General features: G+C 37.2%; 1 protein-coding gene across 2 annotated transcripts; it reads right to left on the reverse strand.

Moving 5' to 3' along the window:
- Positions 1–728: 728 nt before the first annotated feature.
- LOC117592832 lies at positions 729–7452 on the reverse strand. Of its 2 annotated transcripts, none has more exons than XM_034286949.1 (14): positions 7418–7452; positions 6081–6160; positions 5760–5837; positions 5283–5355; positions 4555–4645; positions 4384–4472; positions 4122–4249; positions 3971–4022; positions 3207–3304; positions 2708–2847; positions 1927–1992; positions 1657–1703; positions 1367–1515; positions 729–1262 (listed from the first exon to the last, which is right to left on the reverse strand). In XM_034286949.1, the coding sequence occupies exons 2-13, from the start codon at positions 6139–6141 to the stop codon at positions 1383–1385; spliced, it is 1056 nt and encodes a 351-aa protein (XP_034142840.1). In that variant the 5' UTR covers positions 6142–6160; positions 7418–7452; the 3' UTR covers positions 729–1262; positions 1367–1382. The 2 variants fall into 2 exon arrangements, with proteins under 2 accessions (XP_034142840.1, XP_034142839.1); XM_034286948.1 differs by lacking the exon at positions 7418–7452 and adding an exon at positions 6748–6806.
- Positions 7453–13615: the final 6163 nt, after the last annotated feature.

Genomic DNA, 13615 nt, shown 5'->3' on the forward strand with positions numbered 1-13615 from the left:
CAGTCAACCCATAAAACATGAAAGGTTAACAAACACTGTTTGTATGCCAGCTGTTGCAACACTTGTCAGAAGATAAAACACCAGGGTTTTATATTTGTCGAACACCATTTCCTGTACACCAAACAAATTGCCGCTGACACAACACTTATTTACTGCCTGGGAATTTAACATTCCGGAACCCTAAGCCCCATTTGTTAATCATCAAACATAACCCACCTGTTATAACACCAGTCTGGTTTGCTCATCAAGCGTTGTAAAACATCAAACACTGACACATCAATGTAATCATAAATCACAAAGTCACCGGACATGCATACGTCACTCCTGAAGTCCCACCCTAACATACGTCATACCGGAAGTCCCACCCTAACATACGTCATACAGGAAGTCCCACCCTAACATACGTCATAACGGAAGTCCCACCCTACAAACCGGATGTCCCGCCCACCTGTCACATCAATATGGAAGTCCCGCCCCCTAGGGCCATAAATCACCATTCTGACACAATATACCCTACACTAACTACTGACATCTATAAGCATTTTAACAATGTGTTGTAATATGTACAAAAAGGTTATTTGGTGTAAATTTGAAAATATTTTTGAAAAATACTAATGTGTCACCTCTTTTTCTGAAAACCTGGAACGGCAAAACATGGGTATCTGCTGTGTAAACAATTCAAAATTGAACGAGGAGTGTAGGTGTAAGGAATACGACCCACAGGCAGGTATAGATGCATGCGTAGAGCATAAAAGGGTTTTATTTGAGGCAATAAGACAAAAACAGCAGCCAGGCAAAATAGTCTGGCAGGCTATAGGTCTAAATCCAAAGAATAGAGGCAGGCTATTGCGCAGGTAAAGGCTGGCAAAAGATGAGAAAAAACAGGTAAATGACCCAAAACACAGTAGGTCAGGTTCTGATAACAATGGTTTGGCCTACACCTTACTAGGTCCTTAATATTAATTCATTGTAAGGACCCTAAATGGTAATATAAAAAAGGCAAGCCTCTTCAAAATTTTGAGGCTGATCAACTGAAAGATCAATCAACTTTTCTAAGAAAAAGTTCTTCAGGAACACATATGCAGCCATCGACCGCTCTACACACATGTGGTCAATGTGGAGAGCAGAACGAGCAAGAACTCTGTGGCAGAGTGTTCGGAAAGCTTCATTAGCAACCAGCAGTGCTGCTCCATCTTCACACACCAGTGTTGCGGCATAGTGTGTCAGGTCTCTGTCCACTGGACAAAGCAGATTCAGTGTTCCTTTGAGAAATGACGCAATTGAGAAAATTACATTAGTACCCAAAGATTTTACATTTTAACACTTCTGACCATTTGAGGATAAGTTAAAAATGCATGTTAGCTACCAATGGTAGGTGTGAACTACATGATGTTTGGTTTTCCAAAAGGCCCAGCTGCTCCAACTTGCTTCCGGATCATGTGGTCATTCCATTCGTTCTGTTCTGTTTGAAGCTGCTTCTCAACAAGTGTGAGGTAGCAGTATTGGACCAAGTGTCTACAAATGAAATACATTAAGCAGACGTAGACAGCATTTACCCTAAAGGTGGTTAATTACTAGAGTGAAAATTGTTGGAATAGAGACCCTTGTCTTTCTGATCAGACTGCAATGATTCTCTGTAACCGCACAAGTACTCACATGTGTATAGGATTAGATATGTCCAACAAATCAGTAACCTGCATGGACTTCAAAGGAATAACAGTACTATTATACAAATAATGGTATAAGCAAGATTTATCAAAGAGAAAATTATGTAAGAAGACATACACTAAGTACATAACAGTGACCTAAATGTTGGACTAATAAAAAGGTAAACATGACAATAACATGGTGCTTAATAGTCCACCCCCTGACATATATGGATAACAAAAAGGTAAGAGAAGATTATAGGGACACAGAACTATGTACCTCAAAGTAGCTTTGCCAGTGAAAAATCCATGATCTTTTCAGCACACTGTTGAAAGCTTCAGCACGCTGGGGATAATAGTAAATTAAAGAGTAAAATAGGTAAGAGTGAAAAAAGTTACATGTCTTCCACAGTGTTTTTCTCTCAAAATTCTAAAAATTGCAAAATCAATCAATCACATTCATTTATAAAGCACTTTTTACATCAGCAGTTGTCACAAAGTGCTTTTACAAAACACCTAGCCTGAAACCCCTAGGTGCAAAGAACAAAACTGTTGAATTTCAGTGGCTACGAAAAACTCCCTAAAAGGCTGAAATTTAGGAAGAAACCAGGCTCAGAGAGGTTATCAGGGTTAGCAGTCCTACATATAAAATAATATGATATGTAGGACCAAATGAGATTTCTACATAGAAAACCTATTTTGGATAATTCCTGTAACAACCTGTATATGGTTCTTCTCAGAACCATTATCAGTCAAACTTTCCTATTAGAACCCTGAATGCTTCAACTGAAAACCCTTTTCAACTTTAAAGGGATCATCGAAAAACCCTCTATGAACAACACGAGACAGTAATATTTGTGTTGAAAATGAAAAGCTATATGAAAAAACATTACACAGTCATATGGCATGGCATAACACTGCAGAGCTAGTAAACTTGAAAGCTCAAGACATCATTCGTACTGGGAATTGTGACATGACTGCTTGGGTACGGTACTGGAGTACTGATACTATCTCAATCATCAATAACAGGTGTCATGAATCCAGCTAGTTTAATAACCTACCTGGTTGTGTACTGACTTCCCATACCTGAAGCTCTTGTCACCGCTCAGACTGTCCGTTGCGCGTGAACGGAAAGCAATCTGAATAACAGCCACCACAGAGTTTTCAGTTCCTCGGTCAGATCGAACAAGGTTGGGACAGCCTTTTCAAATAAAATGTTTACAAACACAATAATGTATATATTCTTTTGATTCCTCATTCAAAATGTTCTGCTAATGGTTGTAATCAAAGTGCCAAGGCAATATTATTACGCTTGATGAATTCAGAACTCAGTTCTCTGAATTCCTTGGTGCTTTTTTTATGTGAAGGACTGTCTTCTCTTAGACTGCATGACAGTAAATAAATCTTATGTATTGCATATGTAGAATTCATATTTATAATTTGGAGGCGTAGTGTGATTGTATCAAAAATTTCCAAATAATTTAACTTGTAATATATATGTATATATCTATTTCTAATATAATGTCAGTAGAAGCTATTTTTATATCATACAGTAGGTACCATGCTCTTTGATAGTTGCATCCAGAAAATATTTCCCAACAAACTCAGGTTTGCGGTTTGAAGTTCCTGCATGTAACCAAATCACACGTCTTGAGTACCTGAGAAATTCACATTCAGAAAAGAAACATGACTTATTGTTATTTGGGGTCATGGGTGTAATTGTATTGTTGTTGCAACATAAAACCATACATTTTACAGCTAATTCTGCATTAGTGCATTCTGTAAATTGTAAAAGCATAGTAATTGTTCATAACACAGGTGTCAAACCGGTTCCGCGGAGGGCCGAGTGTCTGCAGGTTTTCACTCTCACCTTGTACTAGATTGATTAATTAGGTCACTAATTTGTAGGTTTCTACCCTCACCTGGTTGTTTAGGTCTGAACTGGGAACCAATTTATAGGAAAAACCAGCAGACACTTGGCCCTCTGTGGAACTGGTCTGACACCCCTTGTTTATAAAGTGGTGGCGATGCACTTTGTGATAACTGCTCAATCTGATTATCAAGTATTTATTGCTGCCATTTTCCTAAACAAATGTATATGTCTCTGGTAAATCATCATTATAGATCTAAAAGCTTTCACATTTTCAATACTTCATGTTTCATTCAAGTCCAGAGAAGAAATAAACGACAGTATAATTGCATGTATTGACAAGATAAACCAATCTTGGAAGTCAACTATTTTTATATGAACTTATAAAAATGTGCTGAGTCAAAGACAGGTCATCCAGACCTATTAAAATATATGTCTGTATATTTAAACAAACCCATCAATACAAAGGTGAAGCCATATCCCGTAGAACCTCAACTTGTCATTGCCTGTAATTACATTAGAAAAAAGAAATGTATTGTGAAATGGACAATTTGCAGCTACATGAACAAGACAGCCACATTGAGTGCATTTGTTATGATATTTACCATCGATGTGCCAAACATAGTTTGGTCCTTTGGCATTGTACTGCCTCCTTGGAATATGGCATCGCCCTGGCCGCCTCTTCTCTAACCCAGAAGCATCCAATACACGCATTATAGCATGGACATCCTCTCTGCACATACACATCACATACTTTAGCATTCCAAAACACAAGTGTGATTTTGTTTAAAAATGTATTATGTTTATACTGTATAATTAATAAAGAAATACATCTTTAGTTATGTTGTACAGTTATGCACACAGTACCTGTAACAGGGCCTCACTCCAACTCCATCTCTCACCCGTCTGTGCATTGCCCGAATGCCTTTTGTTTCTGGCCAGTTTTTAAGCTCTTTCTGGAAAAATATGTTAAGTTTTAGAAACAACATTCTACAGAAACAGGCAAATTACTGAATAAGCCAATAAGAAAAATAGTACCTGCACAGCTGCAAGAATTGCCTCAAAGGGGCGGTCATCCCTCCGTCTCCTTAACTCTAATCTCTGTAGATGTTTCCGTATCTGACGATCCCTGCAATGTAGAAAATGTTTAACTACTAATCCTATTGGAAGTTATTTCGAAATACACATCACCATTTTTTGTATAGTGTAGATATTAAAAAGAAATTAGGATCTGGAATGTGATTGCTGGAAAGGAAATGCAGAGGACAACATCAAGTAATGTAAATGATTCACACACTTGCTATCCAGGTTCTATTTCACATAAAGATTATACACTTTTACAAGAATAAAATAGTCTGCATCTGTATGCTTCTACATACCCAGAATTTTTTTTCCCCCCTCATTTCTTATATGCACATGTTTTTGGTCTATATATATATATATATATATATATATATATATATATAGACCAATATATATAAAACTAACAATATATATAAAACTAACATTTATTGATTGACATTGCATTTTGTATATTGTGGAAAAGGACTTCTATCAAAACGAGGTTTTGACAGTAAGGTTATAGCCTTATATATATATATATATATATATATATATATATATATATATGTATATATATATATATATATGCATGTTGTTATCATATGTCTACATTTGTAAGGGTGTGTCTATTATCATAAAGCTTTTAAAGGGCCTCAATCTATCATTCCCAATTCATAATGAGTAAAGAAATAAAGTGTACCCACGTTATATGTAGAATCCCTGCCATTTCTTTTTGAGTGTATCCTTTTTCAAAAAGGAACTTGATTACATCATCTCCTAAAAGACAGGCAGTTTTAGTTAGGCTTACAGTGATAAAGTGTCTATTTCTATTTAGCTAGAAAATAACCATTAATTATAATTCTGATTTCATATGTAATTACATTGTAATATTCTAACAATATCAGTTATTTTAAGAGAATTCACAAGATTAAAGGATATAGAACTATGAATGTTAATTCGTACAATAGGACCTGCCCAACTAAAACTAAAAAACAATGCACAGAGAATTCTAAACAGAAATGTTCTACCCCTAAAAAACACGTGTATCACTACAATGCTAGTACAATGTACTGTGAATTAAACAGCAGTGTATGTCTCAATGTCCCAAACATATTGGCTAAGCATGCAGAGTAGTTACATGAGTACAATAAACAGCATTGATAATACAACATTTGACTTACTAGTTAATTCTTCTGCCTGGTCTTTCTCTTCCAATAAGGCTATAACCTTACTGTCAAAACCTCGTTTTGATAGAAGTCCTTTTCCACAATATACAAAATGCAATGTCAATCAATAAATGTTAGTTTTCTTTTACTACGGATGTTTCTCAGTTTAAACTGTGCAAAATGTTTTTGGAATAATTACATAGGCTACGTGATTAGTTGGGTTTTGGAAATTACCCATCACATACACAGTTTACATACTGTTAAGATTTTCCATGCCAAAATTGGGGGTTAGCATGTAAATAATGTAAAAAAAAAAAAAAAAAAGGAATTACAGACCTTTTTCAAAATCCTTCTTCAAGTTTTCATATCTCTGGATTTTATCACTTGATGCATCCATCTTGTGTTATATCAGTTGCCTGCAGTTAACAAAAAAATTGGTGCAAACCTGGTCAAGAACTACAGGAAACGTATGCTCTCTGTAATTGCAATCAATGGTTTCTGTAACAAATATTAAGTTCTGCTTTTCTGATGTATCAAATACTTATGTCATGCAATAAAATGCTAATGATTTATTTAAATATCATACAATGTGATTTTCTGGATTTTTTGTTTTAGATTCCGTCTCTCACAGTTGAAGTGTACATATGATAACAATTACAGACTTCTACATGCTTTGTAAGTGGGAAAACCTGCAAAATCGGCTGTGTATCAAATACCTGTTCTCCCCACTATATTAATAGACATTTTAGGTGTGAACAATTGGTGAAATATGCAAATAAGAGTGTGCGTATAGGTACAATCAATTTGTTTCATAAAGTAGTGAATTGAGTATATTGGATCACTGGCTAGTCATGAAATTAAGGCTAATATTAACAATCCTAGCAGGCACCGGCCTGCCTAACCCTCCAGCTAGCCAAGCAGCCGGCCAGGCAGCAGCCGCAAGCCAGCCATCAAATCCACACATTGGACTTGTGCAAAAACATAATTTTCTAATTGATCTTACCTTACACCAGCTAGCACCTCTTCTGTATTGAGTCCATGTGATAATAGTTCCGTGTTTGTGCTCGTTTCATTGGCTGGGAAAAATCGTTTTTTTGACTGATACTTTACTAAGGGGATCGCTGATGTTTGACTGGAGGAGGGCTGACGATTGACGAGGGGAGGACTGACGATTGACGAGGGGAGGACTGACAATTGACGAGGGGAGGACTGACGATTGACGAGGGGAGGACTGACGATTGACGAGGGGAGGACTGACGATTGACGAGGGGAGGACTGACGATTGACGAGGGAAGGAATGACGATTGACAAGGGGAGGACTGACAATTGACAAGGGGAGGGCTGAGAATTGACTAGGGGAGGACTGACGATTGACAACGGGAGGGCTGACGATTGACTAGGGGAGGACTGACGATTGACAAGGGGAGGGCTGATGATTGACTAGGGGAGGACTGACGATTGACAAGGGGAGGGCTGACAATTGACTAGGGGAGGACTGACGATTGACAAGGGGAGGGCTGACGATTGACAAGGGGAGGATTAAAGCTTAATCGGGGTGATGTTTGATAAGGCGAGACCGGGGGAGGGGTGATGACTGAGTAGGAGGAAGGACGGAGTTTCTGGGGAGGAATGATAAAGTTTCTAATATGCATGCTGTAACACAGAGTCCCTACCAGCTGTCATCGACACCTCTACATCCTGTCAGCTGTAGATATGTCCTCTGCAGCAGGAGGAGTAGATCTTCCATCCCCGTTTGCTGACATTCCTGCCCTAGTAGATGACCACAGCTACCTTCCCGTCCGCTTCGATGGTCTTGTGGACGACGCTCTCGTGTACATTTCAGGTAAAGGCTGACTGAAAGTCGATTTTCCCTATAACCAAAAGTGCCAATAGTAAAAATCTGGGGAAAAACAATCTCACGAAGAGTTCCCTTAATTCCCCCATGCTTATTAATGATTATTGTTGTAAGTTATGATATTACTATATTAACTCAAATTTCAGGATTTAGTACATATTCTCCTGTTTGTTTTATTTGCTGAAGTCTACCATGAATGTAGCAAAGCAGTTTATGATCCACCATGGATATCTCATCAATTACTAATATTTGTAAATTTGCCAGCTGTGTTCTCAAATAATTTATTTTCTCATTACTAAGGGGTTGGTATGGCAGGGAAATATTTGCTCCTATTGATAGTGTATGGTGTATAGTAGGACAGCCAATATTAAATGCTGCAATCCCAGTTGGAGCTGTCAACAAAACTGTCATGTCATCAGGGTTTTCCGGAATTTGAGACAAAATGCGACTGGATTCATAATGTATGGCTTTGATCAAATTACTTTTTCTTGTTCCTGCTCCACCAGTGATGAAGACTTTGAAGGGTTCAGGATTTCTTCAATTTTTTTTAGTAAGCACCATTCTCTGATTTTATAGAATATTGCGGATTGTTCATTGTTTAAAGATCACATCACACTCAGTGCTTCCTCTCTAGACATTCCTGTTCTGTTTGTGTCAATTGTACAGTTTGCACATTAGTTTATTATCAAATCTGGGATATTTTCCTCTGTGTAGTCTTCCTCTGTTTCCTGTGTTTCTTTCCTTTCATCTTCACACTCAAGTCTGTCAAGTTCTGATTGAGGGGAAGTTTGTGCCCAAGCATCTTCAAGGTCACTGTGCTGTAGAATTTGTTGAGCCTCATAAATCTTTTCAGCATCTTTCTCATTGACAAACTTTTTAACCATTAGCAAAGTGCCATTTTTACTGGGGACTGCACCAAGTTGGTAGAAATCTTAAAATGTTTCAAACAATTGTGGTTTTAATTGATTATCTTGGTAATATGGACGAAATAGCTGCAGTAAACTATGGTAATACTTTTCAGAATCTTTGGTAGGTGAAAAGCGTGCATATCTTATCACTGCTGATTCTGTTCGTGTTCTTTTGCTTATGAAGCCCATATTATTTCTAAGTTTGACAATGTTAGGTTGACTAGCAACTTGTGATTTTGATAAAACTCTGAACTCAGATCAGAACTGTCCAAGGCACATGTGTTGAAATTGTTCAGTTTGTGTTCTGTTTCTATAGCGGTCTACCAGACTTGTCATCCAAAAGTTTGCATCTTGTGTGCTATTGTCTGTTGGTATGTTTTTAAGTACATTTAAAGGTAATGACATCTTCACTGGGTGTTCTCCAGTGGGAATGAACTGGACTAAGCGATAGCTTTCTTTTAAATGCATTCCTGTCAATCTATGTGCAGCTTCTTGAGCGCAGACTTCGCGATTATGCAAGCATATGCTACCAAGTCTCTTGAATGATTGTTTTGCATCTAAGTTTCCATTGATTGCCTCTTTTTGTGCACGGTCCAGTAGTAAACCCATTTCTCGTTCTGTTTTGAAAATATATGAAACTATGTACACAACACAGGAATATGCATCAACGACAAACTGCATGTCCATGTTAGCATTCCAGCTACGCAATAAATGTGGATAATATTGGTTTATCCAAGCATGATTTGGTTGTCTTTGCAAAACCACACCGGTTTTATTTGTAAAATTGGCATTTGCTTTTACAAAATCACTCTGCGTTATACCCAGGGCTTCAAACAGAAGGTCAGAAGTTGTATTGTTAAGAGTATCTGATAATAGTTTTCATTTTTGTCAAACGTCTTCATGACGTTGTGGATCTTGCTGTGCATTTTCTTGTGGTGATTCTATGTTGGCAGTGTTAGGTATGTTTGTTGCAGTATTGTAATTGTCAGCACTTGGCCTGGCCTTGGTTTGTTTACTGGCAGATCTAGGATATCCAAATCTGCATTCCTTCTTGTTTATTTTGCAATATATTGAATATCTTTTGCTATGTATTTGAGCATCACTTACTGTTTTATGTAGTTCTCCAGCGTCTGCAGATGGTAGGTTGCATGTCACAAATTTGTCCACAAAGTCAAAGTATCAGTATTTTTATCAATTTGTGGTGGATCTTTCACCCAAAAAAGACAATGAACATAGGTGCAGCTGGATACATTATAACATCTTTTAAAAAGCAATGCCAAATGTGGTCAAACATTCTTGCTGCTGTCACAGGGTTGCATTGAAGTATTCCACATTTTTTTGATCAGGTTAAGTCATCTATATTCAAATAAATGGTAATCAAACCTTATGGCTAAAGGATGACAATCAACAGAGGTGAAAACTGTATTTCAGCAGGACATGGCTGTGTGCATGCTCAAAATCTTGGTACATTATTTAGTCTGTTAGATTCTTAAACCATGTTGAACAGTAATCCATTTAACTTGGCTATACCACAGAAAGGATATGCAATATGGAAATTTGAATTTAGGATAAATCCTTTGACTGGAAAAAACCTACAAAATTACAGAAATGTGATTTAAAGCATACACATAACCTGTTTATAGTTTAATACAAAATGATGGGTTGTTATATCCAATCACTTGCAACAGTGGCAAAAAGAAGACAGACAAAACATAAACGTTCAAAGCCTTGCATGAGAAAATATTTATTTAAATATGGTAGACTTAACCTCATGTTTCTCAGTTACTGATAATGTTTTATTTATATGCACGGTACTTTTTAAATGTTAGTTAGAGTAAACAGCAACTGCTAGCAAGGAATAGTCAGAATCAATCTAGCATGTGATGGACACTCGCCAACATGAGGGAAGTGACTGTGTTACCTTAAATGTTTTGATCAAAAGACTCAGTGACAAAAGTTTAAAGAAATAGAGCAGTACACCATGTTACCTCTAATGGGGAACACAATTTTCGTTGAGTAAGATCTGGCACCTGTTTTTGACTAAATTTTGGCCTCCGAATCCAAAAATGACCCTGTTTCTTTTCTATCACATCAACTTTGAGCTACAGGATACCCTCGCTTTGTCTAACAAATCAGGGCTGTTTAGGCACTCATGAGATCTAACAGAGGCAGCCATGATCGGAAAGAAAGGAGATTAGTATGTGAATACAAATTAAGTTGAACAGTCACAAGCTTAGAAAAACAACCAAAAAAACACATATGGTTTGCTAAACCTTGTATGTTTTTTTTGTGACTGTTCAACTTACAGCATTCTGTTTCCATGACATCTGACACCAATAGCTGTTCTGAAATGCCACTAATAACACATTCAAAATACAGCTCTATGCTACTGTTTTACAGTGGTGGTTCCATTTTCCAAGTGGCTAATATTCATTTTTTACCATCTCTGGTGTGGGGGTGTCATCACTGGACAATGGAGAATCAGTCATGCAAGACCCAGTGAGCATTCGTTTTGCAGCTTTTGCCGCTTTTCTCCTGATCTCAATTTGCATTTCAGGCGACCTTCCACCAGTGGCCCGACTGCCTTACGCTGGCGGCTAGCTGCCGAAAAGAGGGCGTGCGCTTTAGTCTGCTGTATCTGCTTGTGTTGCCATTTTTTTCTAGCAGAGATGCTATTGTACCCCTTTTATTCTTGTACCGATTATTTGATTTATTTTAATATTGTAAAATCTTAGTGTACAGAATTTTGGTCAACATTGGTAGTTTATAAATAAAATAGACTTTGACTATTGCACTATTGCTTGTGTAAAGGACCTTTGTGTAGACATGTACAGTAAACACATCTCGCCATTGGTTACCATAACATGTTCCCAAACTAATGGCCATTTTCCAGTGCATGGTACCGGCTCATCTCGTCTATAGCCTCAACTTTAATGCTTCATGGGGGACAGTTCTTTACTGTGTTTAAACACTGCCGTGTCCGTAAATGGCGCTATAGCGAATTGCACATGTGTAAGGCAAGACCATATGTCTATGGGCAAGACAATCCCCATTTGGATCCCACACTGTTGTACCGTGAAAACTAGAAGGAACATTCATTTTAGCGACTTGGTTCTCTCGTCAACTCTTGTTCAAAATGTATAAGGTATAAGCTATGTGCTCTGAATTGGACAATACAACATGTGGATTATCACATTGTTTTACTACAATTTGATGAACTCCCGAAACAAATGAAGATCAAGGATTTTTTTGACATCATACCGAAAGTTATTGAACGCCGAGTCACCTGCGTCTATGGTGAGTTCTGTTCTATTATAAATAACTAGCGTTAAGTGTTGTTAGGTATCTGAGTAAGAACGTAATGACTGTTTTGTATTAAACAATGACTGTTTGCAATATTCTATTAACATTCAAATTCTTTAGTCAAGTTACTGGTAGCTGAACGCAAGTTCTAAACCATTGGCCGGAAAACAAGTTATAGAAACTGAGCTTGAAAAAAACTGCGTTGGCCTGAGATTAAATACCTACAGTAACCCTTGTTTCTTCGTGTGTCCAAAAGTTTGGTTGCTTACTATTTTTGGTTTCTTCGTTTATCCTCAAGTTCGGATGTTTTGTGCTTCTTCGCATATCAACAGTTGAACAGGTATGATAACATTGTTAACTAATTCGTCAAAATCGTGTTTCTTAGGGTATCAACAAGTTAGAATTTTATAATATGTGCTTACTCCTTGTAACTTTTATCAACTGATATGTAACGTTGGCTAAATCGTGTTTTTTTGTGTAACGTTATCCACATCATGTGGATAACGTTACTCTTGGCAGTAAATTTAGATAGACTAGCTAAACTTGGACCTGTTGCAATTCCGTTACTGAGGTGTCTGTGTATCCACATTGTTCTTAGCTAGCCTGTGTGTGTCTTGTGCTGCCGTTTTTTTAAACTTATTTTCTAAACATTGCTTTCAGGTGATGACTTTCTGTAGTTTTGTTCCCCGAGGAGGATGACTGTGTGCCAGCAGTTCCACGCCAGGTATGTGAATTACATGTTGATCTTGTAATTGTTGCAATGTTTACTTGGTTTCACCATATTTACCTTTTCACCAACTTTTATGTTTATTTTTAGGATGGAGCAAGCACAGTACTCAAAGGCACCAGAGAGGTACTCCATGCCACCATGTAGTGGATGGCTACATAGGTAAGTGTGGGTTCATTTACTTAACCGAGATGCTTAACATGTTGCTTCCAATTGCATTTGTCAATTTCAATTTATTTTTAAGGGCAAGAAGGCAGAGCTCCGCACATGAAAGTAAGAATGAACATTTTGGTGGACAATGCGATTTGAGTTCTGATTGTAAAATAACCAGATATTTAGGACTGAATAATTAACTGTTTTCATGAAACTTTTCATTTGTCTTTCCAACCGGGATGCCACTGATGAGGCTGTCCAGAACCAGGTCCCCAGGTACCAGAAAGGGGCAGATGACCGTGCAGGTGGGAGATGTCGCGGCGGTACAAGGGACCTGACGTGAATATGAATCTCCAGCACAACCAATATTGCTGCTAAGCTGCAGTACTGTATTTTTTATTTTATTTAACTGCTGCTATGTGCAGTGTTATATATATATATGATTGCATTATCCTCTTAATATATTTATAGCTCTGTGTGAATGTTCTTAATTCTGACTATCGTTGTAGTGTTATGCCACCATTCATAAACTTATTGCACTGATGTATCTATTATATTCAATAACTATTGATTGCTGCTAGGTCATACTTATGTATATTATTGCCATTCTAGCCCTTGTTTATTTTGTATTGTATTATGTTTATTTTGTACTTTCACATTCAAATACTGTAATTTTACTATATCTGACACGTTTTCTTGCACTAATTGGTTTTGTATATTTTTTATTTCAATTCATTTGCACATGTTTATTTTGTATGCTTGCTGTATAATTAATGTTTTTTTTTGTATGCATCTTGCACTATTTGAAATAAATTGTTTAGATTTTATTCAGTTCATTGTCATTTGTGATATGACCAAATTATTATAAAGGATTATTATAAATAAAACCTAATATTGGGGCATGAGGCATCCCGCTGGGTTTAGT

Source organism: Esox lucius, chromosome 16 (genome assembly GCF_011004845.1).
Source record: "Esox lucius isolate fEsoLuc1 chromosome 16, fEsoLuc1.pri, whole genome shotgun sequence".
Classification (NCBI taxonomy): Eukaryota; Metazoa; Chordata; class Actinopteri; order Esociformes; family Esocidae; genus Esox; species Esox lucius.